The sequence below is a fragment of the Muscardinus avellanarius genome (assembly GCF_963383645.1).
Source record: "Muscardinus avellanarius genome assembly, chromosome: 1".
Taxonomy (NCBI): domain Eukaryota; kingdom Metazoa; phylum Chordata; class Mammalia; order Rodentia; family Gliridae; genus Muscardinus; species Muscardinus avellanarius.
The window spans coordinates 28,758,316-28,777,682 of record NC_137786.1 but is presented as its reverse complement, the minus strand read 5'-3'; the positions used below and the strand labels follow the sequence as shown (position 1 = coordinate 28,777,682).

The following is a 19,367-nucleotide window of genomic DNA, read 5'->3' as shown; positions in this document are numbered from 1 at the left end:
GGGGCTGCAGGGTAGAGAGTGACTCTGAAAGAACTACAGAAGACATCCAGCACGCAGGGTAGAAAGCCTCTGGGTCCAAACCCTGTCTTTTCACTGAACCAATTAAAACTTGGAAGAAAGGGGTAGAGTAGGCTCATGGTGCCTGGAAGTTAGCAAAGACCAAGCCAAACAGAAATCCTAGACTTACACTCAAGAATAACCTAGCCCATTTCTATTTTCAGGAGTTCTAGCCAGAGGCTGACTGGTGCAGTCCAATAGATTTTCTCTTGGTTTAGTCTTGACTGAAGGGTTTGCCTAAGTCCAGCAAGCTGCTCTGTACTCGGGATCCAAGTACAGACAACAGCCTTTTCTGCTGCTGCAGGGAAATGTGACGAAAGGGTCTAAGAAACTGAACAAGACCCAGTGGGTCAGATGGGAATCCTAGTTTATGCTGCCAGACAATAAAAATCAGGGTAAGAGTAACTTCAATAAAGTCCATTACTCAATCCAGGAACCAAGAGCTTTGCCACTGCCCCAGGTCTGTTATGTAGGAACACAGTTAAACATGGGTTCCGCTTTTGGGGTTAGCCGGAGGTGGAATTCAAATCTTGCCTTTGTGTCACTAGAGTACCTTCTCCCCAAGGAACAATGAAAACTAAATGGGAAAATAAAGGCCCAGTATTTGCTACTGTGCACCCTTCTCCTACCAGCACGCGGCAAATGGAGCCGGTTGGGCCACACCTACCAAACACTAGGCTCTCAGCAAGAGGTGGCTTACATAAACTTGCTGGAACCTTTGCCTTTTCTTTTTTTTTTTTTTTTGTGGTACTAGGGATTGAACCCTGGGGCAATCTACCTCAGAGCTATACCCCAACCCTACTTTTTATTATTTTTTAAAACAAAGTTTAAGTTACAGAGCTGAGGCTGGCCCAAACTTGTGATCCTCCTGTCTCAGCCTCCCAAGTACTGAGATTACAAGCGTAAGCCACCATGCCCAGCTCAGCCTTCGCTTTTTCTAATAAAAATTCCCAAACCTGAGAAAGTCTGAAGCAAATTCCTTTCAATCCTAAATACTCTGGATTCCCCCTCACCATGGAGATTGCTAGAATTACAAAGGTTGCAAAACCCAGTCTTCTGTGCATCTTAAAAATATGTAATGTGCCTGGGATAGGGGGATGAATGAACCTTCTGGAGACAGTTCTAATGGAAATGGCTTGCGGACAATACCTTGTTATAATAGATAACAGCTTCTCCTCTACTTAAAAATTCAAGAACCAGTGTTATCGACTAGAACGTGTCGGGAATGTTCTCAATTATTTCCAAGAGCTTTCACTGCCTACCAATTAATGGCTCTATAATAAGCACTAAGCACTTCCTCACATTCAGAAGAAAAAAATGAGCCCTGGGTCAAAAAGATTCATTTTTAAACACTTGAATACCAGAAGACCTTTGTTTCTGGGTTAAGAATTCTGAAGAAAACCACAGGGCTTCTTAAATATTTTTCAATTAATAACATAAAGGGTTAGGCTTCAAACCTGAACACCAGGAGTTATTTTTTATCTGGGTTACTGAAAGTACTCATGCTTGAGGTGGCACTTAAGTTGTCACCAGAAAAACACAAGTGGGAAGTAACTGAAATTGTGGCTGACACCAGCGGTCAACGTGGGTGTGCACTAGGAGTGCAACTCCACGCCGAGATGCTGCACACAGCGCTGCCACCCCACCCTCAGCGCCACACCCGCCTCAGCCACCATTCCATTTTGATCCCTTCACACCCAAGCTACTCACACAAGTTGTCCACTCACTTAACCAGCCTCTGCCCTGCTCCCTTGTCAGCATCAGCAATGGCCTTCATCTTACCAGAGCTTCAGAAATGGCCCAAATGCAAAAGTCAAGGAAAAACTGAACTGCCACTGTGAGGAGACTAAAGGGACATGATCAAACAAGATTCGTGATCCTGGGTTGGCAGCTTTGGCTAAGAGATTGGAACAAGTGACAAATCTGTATGGATCTGGGTGCGGAGATATTCAGGCATTCTCACATTCTTGCATCAACTCACATTTAAAAATATAATGCTGAATCTCTTCTTCAGAAGATGGCAAAAGCTGAACTTCACATCACTTTCCAACATACATGAGTTACTACACACACAATTTTTTCTGAGTTCTGGCCTTGGCCAGTAGAAGCACTGCACCAAGAGGTTATAGTATCTAGATACTCTAAGGTTACATGAGGTTTTAGTATAAAGAGGTGGTTGAAATTCAAGATACATGCTTTTTTTTTTTTCCTCAGCAGTCAAAAAAAGGAAAAGTATCACCTAACTATAATATGCAAGAAAAAGATAAAACCATTTAAACACTATCAGGAGCCTAAGAGTGAAACAAGTAGTGAGGATTATTTTCACTTAATCAAGGACAGTGAGCATATTAAATCCAGGGCTAAAACAGCAATTCAAGTGTTTGAAAGCACAAACTCTATAATGAACCTAGTACCAATGAATCTAATGTTAGGGACTGAGGACAGTCTCATGTATAGTAAATCTTTTACTCAGGTGGACATGGTTAGATGGTAACAGAGTAAATAATTTCATATAATTTTTCAGTTTCATACTTTTCATATGAAAGTTTCAAGTACTTTTTTCTTCTGACTACATTTGAGTCCGTGTGTTTTCCTAAAACCAATTTACAGCTGAAAGTGGGACATAAGTCATAAGTAGTAGTTCATTAATTTTTCTATCCCTGTAGAAGTTCCTAAACAAATTGAAATATCTATATATAACTAAGCAAAATTACTGTTAACAAATAGAGATCTTATAAATGAAAACTTAAGTCTGAAATACTGAAAGGAGTCCACTATACAGTTAAGTGTATCGAGGAATCATAAGACTGCGAAGCGTAAAGGGTGAAGGACACCTTGATACTTGCATCTTTCCATTTGGACCAGGTAGGTGGAAAAAACCAGGCCCACACCACCCAGTCCCAGAAGTTCACGCTCTAAGACTAATAGAGAGTCCAAAGCATTCACACAGAAAGGTAGTCTACTTGTTAATAAAATCCATTCAACAGATAAATTATCCACTTATCTTCGTTTTTGAAACTGGGAAAACACAAAGGCACATTTCTTATTTTTATTTCAACATTTAAGATATTCACAAGTAGAGTATTATATTCATTAACATCTCCATGGAAGATGTACCCAACAAAGCATACAGGCATTCCACAATTACAGAATTACATACTTGTGACTATGTGCATGTTCACACTAGACTTTACCTGAAAAGACACTTTAAAGAAAACTTGAGTGTTTCACTGTTAATAATTTCCATAAAAAGTGAACCACAAAGAATTTCAGGAGACATAGCTAAATATTAAATCAGCAGTTTTTAAAATGTTAAGCTTTCATAGTACTCTTATTACCATACTTCTGTCAGGAATACAAACATTTTTCAATTCTCTTTTCCCCTCAGTAGCCAAGCCAGGATGTACTTTCTTTAATTTTTCCTAAGTCTTTGTTTCTAAACACTGTGTAGAACAGATCAATCAGAGCATCTTGACTAGCTAATGAGGTAGGAATATTCTTCAAGGAAGTTTCTAGGCATTTATGAAGCAAAGCAAGAGAATAGTCAAATATTTTTCTTTCTCAGTGGTTGTTTTTTAAATAAAATCCAAGAAAGTTGGTGTAATACTGCTCATACTTTAAAAGGCAAAGAGGAAAAGTCCATTAGAAGGCTCTGCTACTGAGTTTATGAAAGGGCAAACCTGAATACTGACAGTAAGTTTGTCTGAGGCATTACAAAATGAGACACTTATGCCTCAAAATGCCAAACTTCTGGGAGAAATCTTATTATAAAGTTCAAACAGAAAATAAATGTACTCTCTCCTTCCTTTTCAGCACAAGTTAGTCTATTTTAACTCAGCTCTCATCTCTTTCTATATGCATAAAAATAATCATTTCAATACACAACATATTCTGTAAAATAATTAAATGAATTTAACAGTCAACTTATCAAACACCCCCTTCGTGAAGATTTAACTAATGCTAAACAGCTAGTAAATGCCTAGATAAGAGATTACAGCACCATCTCTGTACAACATATATACACCCTCTGAAGTCATATAAACCTAGGAAATTTACCTATCATTCCCTCTTCATCTACACCAAAATCAAAATTCCATGTTCTACCTACCTTTTCTGTGTGCCAAAAATAAGGAATTCTTAACAACACTAACCAATTAAGTTAGTAGAAAACACATATGTTCCTAAATAAGAGGGGAGAACTTATCAATCAAGAATGATTTGTCTAAATTTTAAACACTTTGATACCTATGATCTGATGAAGAATAAACTGCCAGAAGAAATTTACTTGTATTATTTGTACCTATTAAAGTTACTGCTAAGTATATTTAAAAAGTCACCTAAAGCATGTAAAATACAACACAATAGCTGCTCCCCTCCCAAAAAATTAATTGTATGTGGCCTGACACATGGTTTTAAAATTAAGTTCTTGACAATCCTTCTACAAAATGTTTTAGACACAGAAATAAAACTTAGTAACTGAATAGTGCAATCTTCTGATGCGGCAGCCCTTAATGGCAGTAACCATTTGAGATTTGCTACCATAAATAATTTATCAACAGTGATTTTTACATGTCTTTACGCCTTTTTTACTCCCTAGAATTATGTCCTATCAATATGATCAAAACCTCAAAATATTATGTGTGCATCATTTAACTTGAAGAAGTCTTCATATGCCCCCTTCCTTAACATCTTTTCCTAAGGCACATCATGCCCTACTTATTGCTGCCAAAGCCCCTGAAATCTGTGCCTCAGTGTGTATTCTTCATCATGGTTAAAGTGAAAACCATTTAACATCTACTGAAAGAGAAACGTCACATCTAGAATGCCACTGTCAAGTAGACTAACTGCAAAATAACCACCTCTACTGAAGCAAAGCCAAAAACCTAAGTATCTGCTCTTTCCCCTAAAAACTGGTATTATCTGCCATGCAGTAGAGCTCAGCAACATAACTGGCTATACATAATCCATACTGATATTATAAATGTTAGGCCAGTAAGCTTTCACAATATTTATTAAGTCCTAGTCTAGTTTAACAGTATCTGATTTTAGAGACATCATCCCATGGTGAACATGTTTACTAGGTGAAAGCTAATCACACATCTAATCTTTATTTTCTGTAGACTAAGCAATACACTATGGGGTAATGACATACACTTGCTTGAAGTTTCCATACGAGCCATGTTATCAAACTATTACCTGCTACTATTTAATACAGTAAGTTTAGTGCTTGTAGTTCTTCTATTTTAATTATAAGTACCTTATTAAGAGAATATTTTGACCAGTTTGCTGACTTTCCAAATTAGCCTAATATATTCAAAGAAAATAGTAAAGAATAAAATGAATATTGAACATGAAGAGATTACATTATGAAAGGAAAGAGATCAAGTATGGATTTCACAAATCTAAGGTTTAAAAACTCAATGCAGTACAAATTCTTTTAAATGTAAAAGCTGAGTTAACAGGTCTACGAAACTTACTTTTGGCCTTAAACAGTACCTAGCTTTGGATCAAAAGAGGCCACAACAGTTAGGATTGTAATTACTTGATTTTATTTTACACTAGGTGGTGGGAACAAAGCAATTCTCCTTAATAAAGTAGACAATTAGCTTCACTCAGAACATTTTTTAATAATGCACATTAAAAAAAAGTATTCATTTTACAAATTGTTCTGCAATCCAAATATACAATAGCTTGGAAAACAACGTTTAGAAAACAAAAGCCAATGTAAAAAGACAGATTAAAACAACTAGAACAGTACAGGTTTTGTATGGCTCAGGTTTTACAGTTTTCTTACTGCATCATCAATGTCAGATATCTGTTCCTTCAGCTGGCTCCACTGCTCAGGATTTAAAGAAATACCTAAAACAAAATTTAAAAATTCAATGTTAAAAACCTACTCATGCTTTCTTGAGGATTTTCCTATTTCCAACTAAAATACTGTTCAAAGTTGCCATTTAGTTTTTTGTGAGGCTTTTTATTGTTGTTCTTTTTAATTCTTTTAATTTTTTTTATTTTTATTTATTTATTTATTTTTTGCAGTTCTGGGGATCAAACCCAGGACCCTGGGGATACAAAGCACTCACTCCACAATTCAGCTACATCACAGGGCCCCGAAACTGCCATTTAAATGGTACAGTTACAATAGTGAAAGTCAAGTCTTTATTTTTTTTGGTGGTACTAGGGGTGGAACCCAGAGGCTTTCTACTTTCGGACTCTACTTCAAGACCTATTTTATATTTTATTTGGAAACAGGGTCTCACTAAGTTGCTGAGAGCCTCACTCAGTAGCTGAGGCTGGCTTCTAACTTGCGTGATCCTCCTGTCTCAGCCTCCCAAGCCCGGGGATTACAAGTGTGCACCACCACACCTGGCTCAAATTTTTAATTAACTACCCACAATGCATCCTGCTAGTTATAGCCAATGAGAACAAATGATGCTTTGAAGATACATCTCACAAATACCTACGAACTATATAGTGGTCAGGCCCAGATTTGGCAGGTGAAACCCCCATTACTACCATCCAGTCATTTCCAACATTCGCCATAAATATCCACTGGAATTTAAGGTGAATGATTCTGCAAAGTTCTTCCAGAAGCATTAATTGCACTTTGAAAAATTTCCTGGGTCATGATTCATATAAGACTTCTTAGGATTTAGTAGGTGCATAGTACTTTCTGGAATCATGATATCAGGAGTCAAATGTCAACCTAATTATCAACTAACTGTATGATCGTCAAAAATTAAAATTATAGCCAAGCGTGGTGGCACGCCCTTGCAATCCCAGCATTTGGGAGGCTGAGACAGGAGGATCACGGTTCACAGCTAGCCTCAGCTACTTAGTGAGGCCCTTTGCAACTCAGTGAGACTGTTTCAAAATAAAGAATAAAAATTAGAGCTGAGGGGTGTACCTCAGAGGTAGAATGCCCCTGGGACCCATCCCTAGTACCGCAAAAAAAAAAAAAAAAAATTAAAATTACATACCAAAGGGTAAAAATTATACATCAAATAGTACTTATACATCAAAAGGTTGTTCTAAAATTATTAAATTAGGTAATATGAATAAAGAACTTAGCATATCACCCAACACGAAAGTAAACACATGAATTAATATATTTCTTAGAAAACTGCTAAGACATTGGTCATGGTGACACACGCCTGTAAACCCATACTTGAGAGGCTGGGACAGGATGATCACAGGATAGTTAAGACTTATCAATCTAGTGAGACCCTGTTTCCAAATAAAAATAAAATAAGCCTGGTGGTATGGTTTGGAGGTAAAATGCCCCTGGGTTCTATCCCCAGTACCAAAAAATAAAAAATAAAAAAATAAAAAGAAAGGAAGGCAGGCAGGCAGGCAGGCTGGCAAGACCATGAAATTGAAAAGACGCAGTGGGCTGGGCGTGGTGGCGCACACTTTTAATCCCAGCATTTGGGAGGCTGAGACAAGGGATCGCAGTTCACAGACAACCTCATCTACTTAGTGAGGCCCTTTGCAACTCAGTGAGACCCTGTTTCAAAAATAAATAGCCAGACGTAATGGCACAGGCTTGTAATCCCTGTGCTTGGGAGGTTGAGACAGGAAGATCACAGAGGTTCGAAGCCAGCCTCAGCTTAGTGAGGCTCTCAGCAACTTAGTGAGACCCTGTTTCCAAATAAAATATAAAATAGGCCTGGGAGTATAGCCCGGAGGTAGAAAGAAAGCCCCAGGTCGAATGCCCCTGGGTTCCATCCCCAGACCTGCCCCCCCCCCAAAAAAGAAGCAGAATATACTGAAAGGATACCTAGAAAGGCCAGCCTGTAAAGCTAGTCAAATTGTTTTAATAAATATTTACAGGAACAAAAATTCTGGTTTTAGCCACTCTACACCACCAATCTAGAAGCCTTGAACAAGAAAACATAAAAAGGTATAAAAGTATATATGACTTCAATAAACCTGAACTGCATAAAACAAACAAGTGGCATCTTTAAAACTAGCAGGCAGGCAGAACAGTACTAAATAAGGAAACTGAGTTTGTTTTTTTCCATCAACTAAGCACCAATCCAGAGTAACTTAACTATCCAAATATAAAAATTTAGGTTGGCTTAGCAAATGTTTTCTAGCAATCTGGTGAGTAAATAAAGTATGTTTCTACATGCTAATAGGCATGGGACCAAGAAGGAGGTCAGAGATCCACTTGAAGGATACTATCCTAAAGGAGCTAAATCAAAAGGAGACACCATAAACCAGGATTTTTCTCACTCCTGATTTTACAACCTCCCAGTGCCTACTCTGCTTCAGAATTGTTGTAAAATTAAAAAGAAAATTACATTCAAATAAACTAGCAATTTAGTTCTACTAGGAATATTACTTTTTTGGATTTTAATTTCAATAGATGTATTTAAGACATCTCATTAAAAAAAAAAAAAAAGATTAAGTATCCTGCCTAAAAATGACTATAGAACATAAAAAAACCAACTGAATAAGGCTCAAGCCTGCCCCGTGCGCCCTGTCAACATTATTTCAAATTCAAGTAAGGTGGGTTACTCAGAAACCACCTTTTTAATCAGTCCCAGTATTAGAGAATCAAATTGGAGAAATAAAGTCTCACCTTTTCTTCCTGGTTTCATTTCACCTTCTGGATCCATCCAATATTCTCTAATATCAATTAGAACTTTCCCTTTAAAGTCTCGAACACTCACATACCTCATTTTACCAATCTGCAAAAAAATAAATAAAAAGGTGTTTTGACAGTGATGTCTGTTTTGATAGTGGTATGCCCATATTTACATTTAGTAGTTGCTGTAAACAAACTACTTTTTAATCACAAAAATGACTACTATTCCCAATATCAAAACTGTAATCAAAGGAAATCCCTGTTTAAAAAAAATATTTTAAGATAAAAATGAAACAAAGTACATCTCAGATTTCCAATCGTTTTTAAATTTACAAACTTTTTTTAGTAAAGGAGTGCATTTACTATGGAAACCAGTAGTGAAAGGTCCTCAAAAATTAAAAAAGCATAACTACAATATAATCCAGCAATCTCACTTTTGGGTATACAGTCATATACCACTTAATGACAAATTATGTCCTGACAAACATGTCATCTGGTGACTATCACTGTGTGAACCTAAGAATGTACTCACACAACATATGTGGTTACTATGTCACTAGGCAATATACTCTTATGAGACCACAACTGTATACATGGTTCCTCACTAACTAAAACATTATGAAGCTCATGACTGTATATCCAGACGGTATATCCAAAACTGACAGCAAGATATCCAAAAGATCTTGGCACCCCCATATTCATAGCTGCATTATCCACAACAGCCAAGAATTAGAAGCAACCCAAATGTCTACCCACAGATAAATGGGTAAACAAAATGCGTAAATACACAATAAATGGGTGTGGGGGTGTGCTTGGGTGTGGAACCCAGGGGGTTTCCACCCCCTGGGCTACACTCCCAGGCCTATTTTATACTTTATTTGGAAACAGGGTCTCACTAAGTTGCTGAGAGCCTCACTAAGTAGCCGAGGCTGGCTTTGAACCTGTGCAATCCTCCTGTCCCAGCCTCCCAAGCTCTGGGATTACAAGCATGCACCACCATGCCTGGGATAAATGGGATTTTACTCATTCTTCAAAAAGGAAATTCTGGCACATGCTACAAAAGAAATAAATCCTGAGTACACTGTGCAAAGTGAAAAAAGCCAGTCATAAAGCAACAGTAATACTGGTTGATTAAACCTACCTTAGATTTCTGAAGTCTATAGCAATCAGTCATAGAAATAAAAAGTAAAACTGTGGTTACCAGGACTGGGGGAAATGGGAAAGAGATGCTTAATGGGTGTAGCTTCAGTATGGCAAGATGAAAAGGTTCAAAAGATTTGTTTCACACAATGTGAATAAGCTTATGTATTTCTTACCACAACAAATCTGTAGTAAGCAAAACACTATAGTATAAACTATAACCAAAAGGAGTCCACCGACTGAGCTAGCTACATTGCTTTAACAACCATTCAGAATTGATTTTCAATCAACAGCAATATAATAAAGCTTTTTCTTTTGATGTTCAAGCAACATCTTTAATAAGCTTTACTCACAAATTGAGAAAGCTATCCACAGAAAACTATTTCTCAACAAACCTTTAACTGCTGCCAACCACAAATTCCAAGAGAAGAAAAAAGGCATTTACTCAATGAAGCATTTCTTATTAGCACTTTCCAATAAGTGTTAATTCAGTAAGTATAAGAAAAACAATGTAGTATTGGTGAAAAGAAAGACATACAAGTCAAGAGATTAGAATGCAGTCCAAAAGTAGACACACATTTAGTATATTCAACAAATTTCCTAATAAATATCCAAGGTAATTCAAAGGAAAAGAACAGTATTTTCAGTGTCTGTATTTGAGCAACTGAATATGTGGGAGGGAATATCTCAATACCTATATCTTATACCATATACAAAGACAATGATACCACATGAATCACAGACCTAAACAAAAAAATTAAAACTACAAAACTCCACAGGGGAAAAAAATTCTGGCAAAAATTTCTGTGGCTGGGCGTGGTGGCCCACGCTGTAATCCCAGCATTTGGGAGGCTTAGACAGGAAGATCATGGTTTGCAGACAGCCTCAGCTACTTAGTGAGGCCCTTTGCAACTCAGTGAGACCCTGTTTCAGAATAAAAAAATAAAAGGCTGGGCGTGGTAGCTCACACTTGTAATCCCTGCGCTTGAGAGGCGGAGACAGGAAAATCTCGCAGGTTCAAAGCCAGCCTCACTGGCTTAAGAGACCCTGTTTCCAAATAAATAGGTCTGGAAGTGTAACCCGGAGGTAGAAGGGTTCCATCCCCAGTACACCTAATAATAATAAATAATAATGATAATAATAATAATAATAATAATAATAATAGGGCTGGGGGTGTAGCTCAGAGGTAGAATGCCCCTGGGTTCCATCCAGTACTGGAAAAAAAAAAATTCTGTGGTGATGGGTTAGAAAAAAGAAGCATTAATAAAGGAGAGGGGAATTGAGCAACAAAACAAAAATTAAATCCCTTTTTTCTTTTCTTTTTGCTATGGTACTAAGAATGGAACCCAGGGGTACATCACCAGCCCCCTCTGTTTTTCATTTTGAGACAGGTTAGCATCAAACTTGCAATCCTCTTGCATCAACTTCCTTATACACTGTGATTCCTGGCATGTGCCACCACACTTGGAAAGCCTTCCTTTAAAGATAATTCGGGGGAGGGGGGGGGGGACCATAGACCTAAAAAAAAAAAAAAAATTGAGGTGAGACTAAGAAAGAGTAGGTATAGATTCACTCTGCATCTCCAAGATGGAGAACTGCCAAACAGAAGGCATGGACCAAGAGCAGGGTAGCCCAACCTCTTCCTGTCTGTCCATCCATCTGTATGATTCTGTCTCTCTTAGGTTTCACATTCTCTCTTCTCGTTTAACCTAACTCATTTTTAAATTAGAGTGCTTTACAAAGACTAGAATTTTCCTTAAGTTTAAATATGTATATATATACATACTCAGTACATTCACTTCAACAAAATTTATATCCAAGATAGTTACAACTCAATAGGTCAAATGACGTAGTTGTTTACAAAAATGGGACAAAAAGAGCTGAAGAGACTCTTTGCAAATTATATAAAAGTAACCAATAAGCATGATATAAATGAAGAGTAAAACCACAATGAGCTATTACTACCCACCTGTTAATTAAAATGACTAACAATACCCAGTGAGGACGTGGAATAACTGGAATATTGTATTCAGCTGATGGGTGTTTAAAATGGTACATCTAGCCAGGCGTGGTGGTGCACGCTTATAATCCCAGCATTCGGGAGGCTGAGACCGGAGGCTCACGGTTCGCGGACAGCCTCAGCTACTTAGTGAGGCCATCCACAAATTAGTGAGACCCTGTTTCAAGATAAAGAATAAAAATAAATAGGGCAGGGGGTATAGCTCGGAGGTCAAAAGCCCCTGGGTTCCATCCCCAGACGCCCCCCCCCAAAAGGTACATCTACTTGGAAAACAGTTTGACAATTTATGAAGTTAAGCGTACTTATGGCCCAGCAAATGTATCTGTGGTTTGTATATCCTAAAGAAAAAATGTCTGCAAAAACTTCAAGAATATCCACAGAAGCTTTATTCCTAATAGCACAAGACTCGAAACAACCCAACTGTTCACTCACAGTGAATAATTAAATTGTTAGAATAAACATAAAAACGAATACAGCTCAGCAATAAAAAGCCAACTATTGATAGTCACAATAAGAATTAACCTCAGGATGTTATGGTTAACAAAAAAGCCAAACCAAAAAAAAAAAAAAATACAGGCTAAAAGATTCCATTTAGCTAATGTTTTAGAAGAGACTAAGTAAATCTACAGTGATAGGAGTCAGATCAGTTACTCCTTCTGTGAGGCTGAGAGAGGACTGTAAACGGAGGCCCCGGGGAAACCCGCGTGATGAAATGATAAAAATGCTCTGGCCATAAGCGTGTGTACACTTACCATAGCTCAAATTATGTCTTCAAATGTGTGCTAATTTTATTTGCACATAAATTATACCTCAGTAATCTCTTTAAAAGATGAACTTGCCCAACAGCAACTTCTCCTTGAGAACTAATAAAAGCCCCAAAATCTTATAAAACTTTAAAAAGAAAAAAGCAATGAAGTAGTAAAATAGAGATATAATTAAAAGAAAAAATGAGGATCACGAAATTACATTTCACAGAAGAAATAACAAAAGTGGATGACAGAATACATACATTTTTACATGCATATCATCTGGAGACTAGCAGGAAAAAATAGCATGTACATCAAACAGAAGGATGATTCTTAAGTTTTCTTTTTGAGGGTCTGGGGATGGAATCCAGGGGCATTTGCCCTCCGAGCTATAACCCCTGCCCTATTTTTTATTCTTTATATGGAAACAGAGTCTCAACAAGTTGCAGGAGGCCTAAGTAGCTGAGGCTGTCTGCGAACCAGGATCCTCTGGTCTCAGCCTCCCAAATGCTGGGATTAAAAGTGTGCGCCACCACACCCAGCTGATTCTTAAATTTTTATTCCCTGTTCCCTCTGAGAATAAAAAAAATCTCAGATAAAGATTACGAATAATCCTTTCACATATCTCATGGGCTCCCTTGTTAAAGCCATTCATGCCCTCCCCTGGAGTTAGAAACATTTGCCTCAATAATGATCATTTTCACCAGGTTTTATCCTTGAGTCACCAAATCAACTAAGCCAGTATTACTATTTGTGCCTAATTCTGAAGAAAAATATGAATAAAGTCCCTGTCTCAACCATTCTGACCTTTGAAGAGACGGGTACTAATTTATAAAGCAGTTCTCCAGGCTATAGTATCAAAGATGTCACCTCAAGCAGATTATTGCCCTATAGAACCAAGTCTCTGTAAGCCAGGCGTGGTGCAGACCTGTAATACAAGCATTTGGGAGAGGCAGGAGGATCGCAGTTCGTGGCCAGCCTTTGCAACTCAGTAAGACCCTGTTTCAAAATAAAGAGCAAAAAATAGGGCTGGAGGTGTAGCTCAGGGGTAGAATGTCCCTGGGTTCCATCCCCAATACAGAAGAAAAAAGAAAAAAGAAAAACAGAACTAAGTCTTTAAATTTAGAGCTGAAAGAACCAGAAAGAAGCATTTAGGAGTTACTTCCTTTCTAGTAGAATCCTGACTAAATCATTCCAAAGCTTAAAAAATTAGGGCAATGACTTTTGAAGAGGTACAAGTCTCCACAATTATTAAAGAACTGCTTATGTTTAATATACACGACCTAAAAAAATTTACAATTATTTCCCCTAGTTCATTAGGCACATTTAGCTTTAAAAAATCCCATCTTAAGCCGGGCGTGGTGGCGCACGCTTGTAATCCCCGCGCTTGGGAGGCAGAGACAGGAGGATCGCGCAGGTTCGAAGCAAGCCGCGCGCACTGGCTTAGGAGACCCTGTTTCCAAATAAAAATGTAAAAATAGGTCTGGGAGTGTAGCCCGGAGATAGAAGGGCTTCCAGGAACCCCAGTACCACCAAAAAAAAAAAAAAAAAATCCCATCTTACAGCTAACTAGCCAGTATCCAAACAATTTTACTTTGGATTTTAAATCAATTTGGTTTTGGCAAGGTATACCTGAGATCCTCGTTCCTAAAACACTAACATTTATAGATCTAACAATGTCTACATTCTACTCTGTAGGATGGATCTTCAAAGCACTTTTAATTTTTCTTAGAATGAAATTCCCAGAATACCTATTCTCTCATAAGAATCTGTCCCTTTACTTCTCAGCCTTTATGATAATTTTAACTATATGTGTTTAATTTTTGTCCCCAAAGTTCCATGAAGCTACAGACCACAACTAAGGCGGTCCAGACCCTGACTGAAATACAAAATGCAGAAAGTACTCAATTCAAAGTAATGAGGGCCTTCACATACAAACACCTATGCTCACTATCAAATGAGTCTGCCCCATCCTCTGAGTTAGAGACATCAAAGGATTTAAGTATGTAATTAACAATTCATCTCCACTTTTTTCTGTTTAATAACCATATTTCAAAGCAAAAAGGAAATAAAAATAACCAACTTCTACTTTCCAGTCCTCCTTAATGTGGCACTCCACACTCAAAGCCATCAGCCAAGTCAAAATAGCACACAGGCTAGCCTCATTTTCCACTCCAAATGAACATTTGTAGTCTCAATATGTCCACCTTTTATCTTCAATACTTATTACCTCTCTTAAACACTCACCCTTTCCTTACTCTCATTACTATAATTAATTTTCTTTCACCACCTCATCTTGACCTACATCCTGCTTCTTCCAATCTCTATTTGAATACTACCCATGACATATCCTCATTCACCTCTTCTTCCTCTGGTTTCTGCTTTCCTCAGTGGATGGCTTCAGTCAACCATTCTGATGATCACACATGTACTTTTCTGAGCCAAGCCTTCAGGTGCTACAAGAAGCCCTACTTATTGTATCACATTTACATTCAAGTCCACCTCCTTACTGATGGCTTAATTCCTCTGGTCCATTCTTCTTCATTGGTATCTATGTAATCATCAGTTTCTTCAAAAGGCAAATAAAAATTTAACCCCTTATCACAAACAGATTAAAGCCTATAATTATCTAATCAATCATACCAGCATCCATTTATCCCCAATGCCTCTTCCCTCACAAATCATTCTTATACAATGATGCTAATGTCTTCAAAAAATAGATCAGAAACTCAAGAAAAAAACTAAACTGGTCCTCTCCAATGATTTCATTAAATGCCCCTCATCAACTTCCCACACTTTACCTATTTAATACTATCTTGCTCCACTTCGTATCAGGCCAAAATACTGCTTTTTTTGAGTTATTGGGGATGAAACCCAGGGCATTCTACCTCCAAGCTACACCCCCGGCCTGATTTTCTTTATACTTTTATTTTGAAACAGGGTCTCACTAAGTTGCAGAGGGCCTAAGTAGCTGAGGCTATCCATGAACTACAATCCTCCTCCTGTCTCAGCCTCCCAAATGCTGGGATTATAAGCATGCACCACCACACCCAGCTCTATTACTGCTTTTCCTCAAATAGACCCTACCCAGGCTTCACAACCCAATACTCAATCTACCTCCCCTAAATATCTTTTTAAATGTGATGTTCTTGATCTTTTTTGTTTGTTTTGGGGTGTGTGTGTGTGTGTGTGTGTGTGTGTGTGTGAGAGAGAGAGAGAGAGAGAGAGAGAGAGAGAGAGAGAAGGAGAAACAGACATACACACAGGGGTTTAAACCCAGGAGCATTCTATCTCAAGATCTACACCCCCTCCCTATTTTATTTTTATTTTGATATAGGGTCTTGTTAGGCTGATGAGTTTCACTACTTGCCAAGGCTGCCTATAACCTGCAATCCTCCTAACTACTGGATTAACAGGCGTGCACCACTGTGACCAGGTGTTTTAGGTTCCTTTTACGTTTAGATTTGTATTGTTTGAAATATTACAAAACCAGACTTCTAGACCTTAATAATCCAGCATTGTATAAATTACTTACACTTTTAACTTGTTCTTGTACTTTAATACCCTTAGTCAAGAGGGTTACAACACATAAAATACTATGCAATACAGATTAAAGTAGTTTTAACATAACAAATTGCAATACAGATTAAAGTAGTTTTAACATAACAGATTGCAATACAGATTAAAGTAGTTTTAACATTTTTCAGACCAAGGAAAGGAGCTTGGATCTAAGGAAAGGACCAACTTTACCTGAAACATGTTATCATCTCTGCTGCTGCTGCTCTGCTTGGAAGATGACAGAGCTCTCGAAGTTTCACCAGTCTTTTGCTTCTTTACAGGTTTTTCTGGAGCAACTTGCTTTTTCCTCTTTAACTTGAATGAAAAAGCAAAATATGCATTCATGAATAATAAAACATATCTTAAGTTCAAAAGATTCCATTACTTTTGAAAACTTAAAAGCCAAACAACTACATTCATTAAAAGAAAAAATCCTAAATATACACATAGGAAAGCTTCACTTAACAATAAAACTATAAATTTTGTCTACACATATTTAATAGTGTTTCTGTGTTCTCGAGATCCCAAGATAATTCAATGTGATATTAGCCACAGGACAGTCATTTTATGAACTACAATCATATATAAGATTTCTTCAGAAGGAAAAAGAAATGGCCTGCTGCTTCAGCATAAACAGGTCTACAAATGCTAGTCAATTACTTATTTCTTACAAAGGAAATGTCCTAATTAGGAAAATACAACACACTTATTCTGTTTCTAGGATGTGAATATTTATGTCCTGCCTATTCCAGAAAGGATTTAGGGTGGCTTAAGGAACGAATGATTGAGCAAAGTTAAAGAGATTTATTTTGTAGCAGGCACTGCAAGTCAGCAAGAACTTCCTAATTACAAAACAAAATCACTAAAGACAGCAATGTGTTAGATTAGCATTCAATATCAAAATGATATTTTATAAGCAGCATTGTTGTAAAAGCTTTTTGTATAACCTCATTCTCAAAAGGAGTTAATAAACTGGGTATAGTGGCACACACTTATAATCCTAGCTTCCTGGAAGGCTAAGGTGAGAAGATCCCTTGTCCCAAAACTGACAACATGGTGAGCCCCCCATCTTGAATTAAAATGAGCTAACAACTCATAAAAAAGCACTAAAGTACCAAATCAAACAGTAGAGGGCAGTCATGCTCCTTCTTGGTGGAAAGGTATAACTAATATTCAATGATACTAAGTTTACTGTACTAGCTGGGCGTGGTGGCAACCACTTGTAATCCCAGCATTAGGGAGGCAGAGATCAGAGGTTAGTGTACAGCCTCAGCTATTCAGTGAGGCCCTTTGCAACTCAGTGAGAACCTGTTTCAAAATTTAAAGACTAGGAAAAAAAAAAAAGGAATGGGATATGGCTCGGAAGTAGAATTCCCCTGGGTTCCATCCCCGTACGCAAAAAGAAAAAGTTTAATGTACTAAATCAGGTAAAATATTATAGACATATAAAACATGAAATGAAAATAATAAATGTATTTAATGTTAAGTATTTACAGGATTAATAATACTTCTACGGGACAAACTGAAAATTAATTCAGCTCAATAAAAAGCAGGTATTCTTTAAATGAAGATCTAAACATTCTCTGTGAACTGACACAAAAATTAAAAATTTCCTCCAGGATAGTAATCTATATGCTCTCTGAAGCCTTATTCCAGCCTTCCAGGTGATGTTATATTCTGTATTTACACCTAAATATTCCAACTTCCCCAAGATTCCCCCATAAGCTCTCCATTTTCTAACTAGCACCGCTTGGGGGGGGGGGGAATGAGAGTCCTATTGCTTTTGCATACTTTTAGAACCACGGGTCTACTACAATTAATCAATTGCTTTTTACTATACAAATATAGTAACTAAGGAGAATATAACCAATTTATTTCATTGCTAGAATATGAATGTTTATTCACATATGGTTTACTTTCTTTGAGAGGACAGTTCTGTGCGGAAGGAAGTCTTGACCGCAGCAAGTGAGACGCACGGTTATGCTCCACTGAGATGCTCAATTAGGTGGAATGCAGAGTTTGCAGAGCAGCTGTCATCTAATGTAAAATGGATTGATTTAGGCTAGCTTTGCTGGAAACTAATTTAACTGAAAGGAAGAGATCAGGGCAAAAGCATTCAAAACCTAAAATGTACCAAACCTAAGATTCAGTGATCTTTGTGGGTAAAATGGTTGAAAAGGCTGTCAATATTGTCAATATTTTTTTCCCCTGGTCTGGGGGTGGAACCTAGGGGCATTCGACCTCCAAGCTATACCCCCTGCCCTAGTTTTTATTCTTTATTTTTAAACCAGGTCTCACTGAGTTGCAGAGGGCCTAAGTAGCTGAGGCTGTCCGCAAACCACGACCCTCAGGTCTCAGCCTCCCAAATGCTGGGATTACAAGCATGCGCCACCACACCCGGCTAGAAAATCTTTATTTAAAAATTTGGGTAATTTGGGGCAACTAATTCAATGTGCAGATTAGACATATTTCTAAATAATGGTAACATCTGGCCAACTTAGAACTCTACTCTCCTAGTTTAAGTGGTTCTGTAGTTTTGTTTCTAAAGGTCCTCAGCAGAAGATTTTTATTAAGTCTGATTTAGGGTCTGTGAGTCTGGATGTGTAACAAGCATACTCGACACTTCTAGTCAAGTGGTCCAGAGACCATCTCACACTTTCAAAACACCATTCAGATTCCCTTTTTAAAAAGATTGTGATGTGAGCCAAGCATGGGTGGGACACGCCTGACAGCTGTCAACAAAAAATAAAATAGGGCTAGGGGGTATAGCTCAAAAGTAGAATGCCTCTGCGTTCAATCTCCAGTACTGCAAAAAAGAAAAGATTGTGATATGCCTTTTACTCTCCTTCAGAACTTGGTGTAGGGAATATTTCTGAATTACGCATCACAAAAATGACTTGGCACAGGTAGCAGTCACCTTTTTGTCAACTTCACTATCTGAATCGCTGCCCGATGAGCTTGAAGAAACAAGTTCCTTTGATTTAGGCATCCTGGGGAAAAAAATACATTATGTAATTTACAAGATCCTCTATTACCTTCAATCCAATCAAAAATCAAAAAACAAGTTTACCAATTCATTTTACCATTTTGTTGTACTGGAGTTGGTACACTGAACACAAGTATTAACCTATATTCAGCTTAAGTTGCAATAACAGTAAAATGTTCTGAACCAAGTTAAGAGAAAGAACTAAACATTATACACACATTCTCTATCTTTTTCAAAGCCAATGGGTTTGTTTTTGGGTTTTGGTGG

General features: G+C 37.7%; 1 protein-coding gene across 1 annotated transcript; it reads right to left on the bottom strand.

Moving 5' to 3' along the window:
• Positions 1-5,814: 5,814 nt before the first annotated feature.
• On the bottom strand, positions 5,815-19,103 carry SUB1 (SUB1 regulator of transcription; the record flags this gene model as incomplete). Its single annotated transcript, XM_080712532.1, has 4 exons — positions 5,815-5,916; positions 8,645-8,753; positions 16,307-16,429; positions 19,032-19,103. 4 exons carry the CDS (start codon positions 19,101-19,103, stop codon positions 5,837-5,839), a joined length of 384 nt encoding a protein of 127 aa, XP_080568658.1. The 3' UTR covers positions 5,815-5,836.
• Positions 19,104-19,367: the final 264 nt, after the last annotated feature.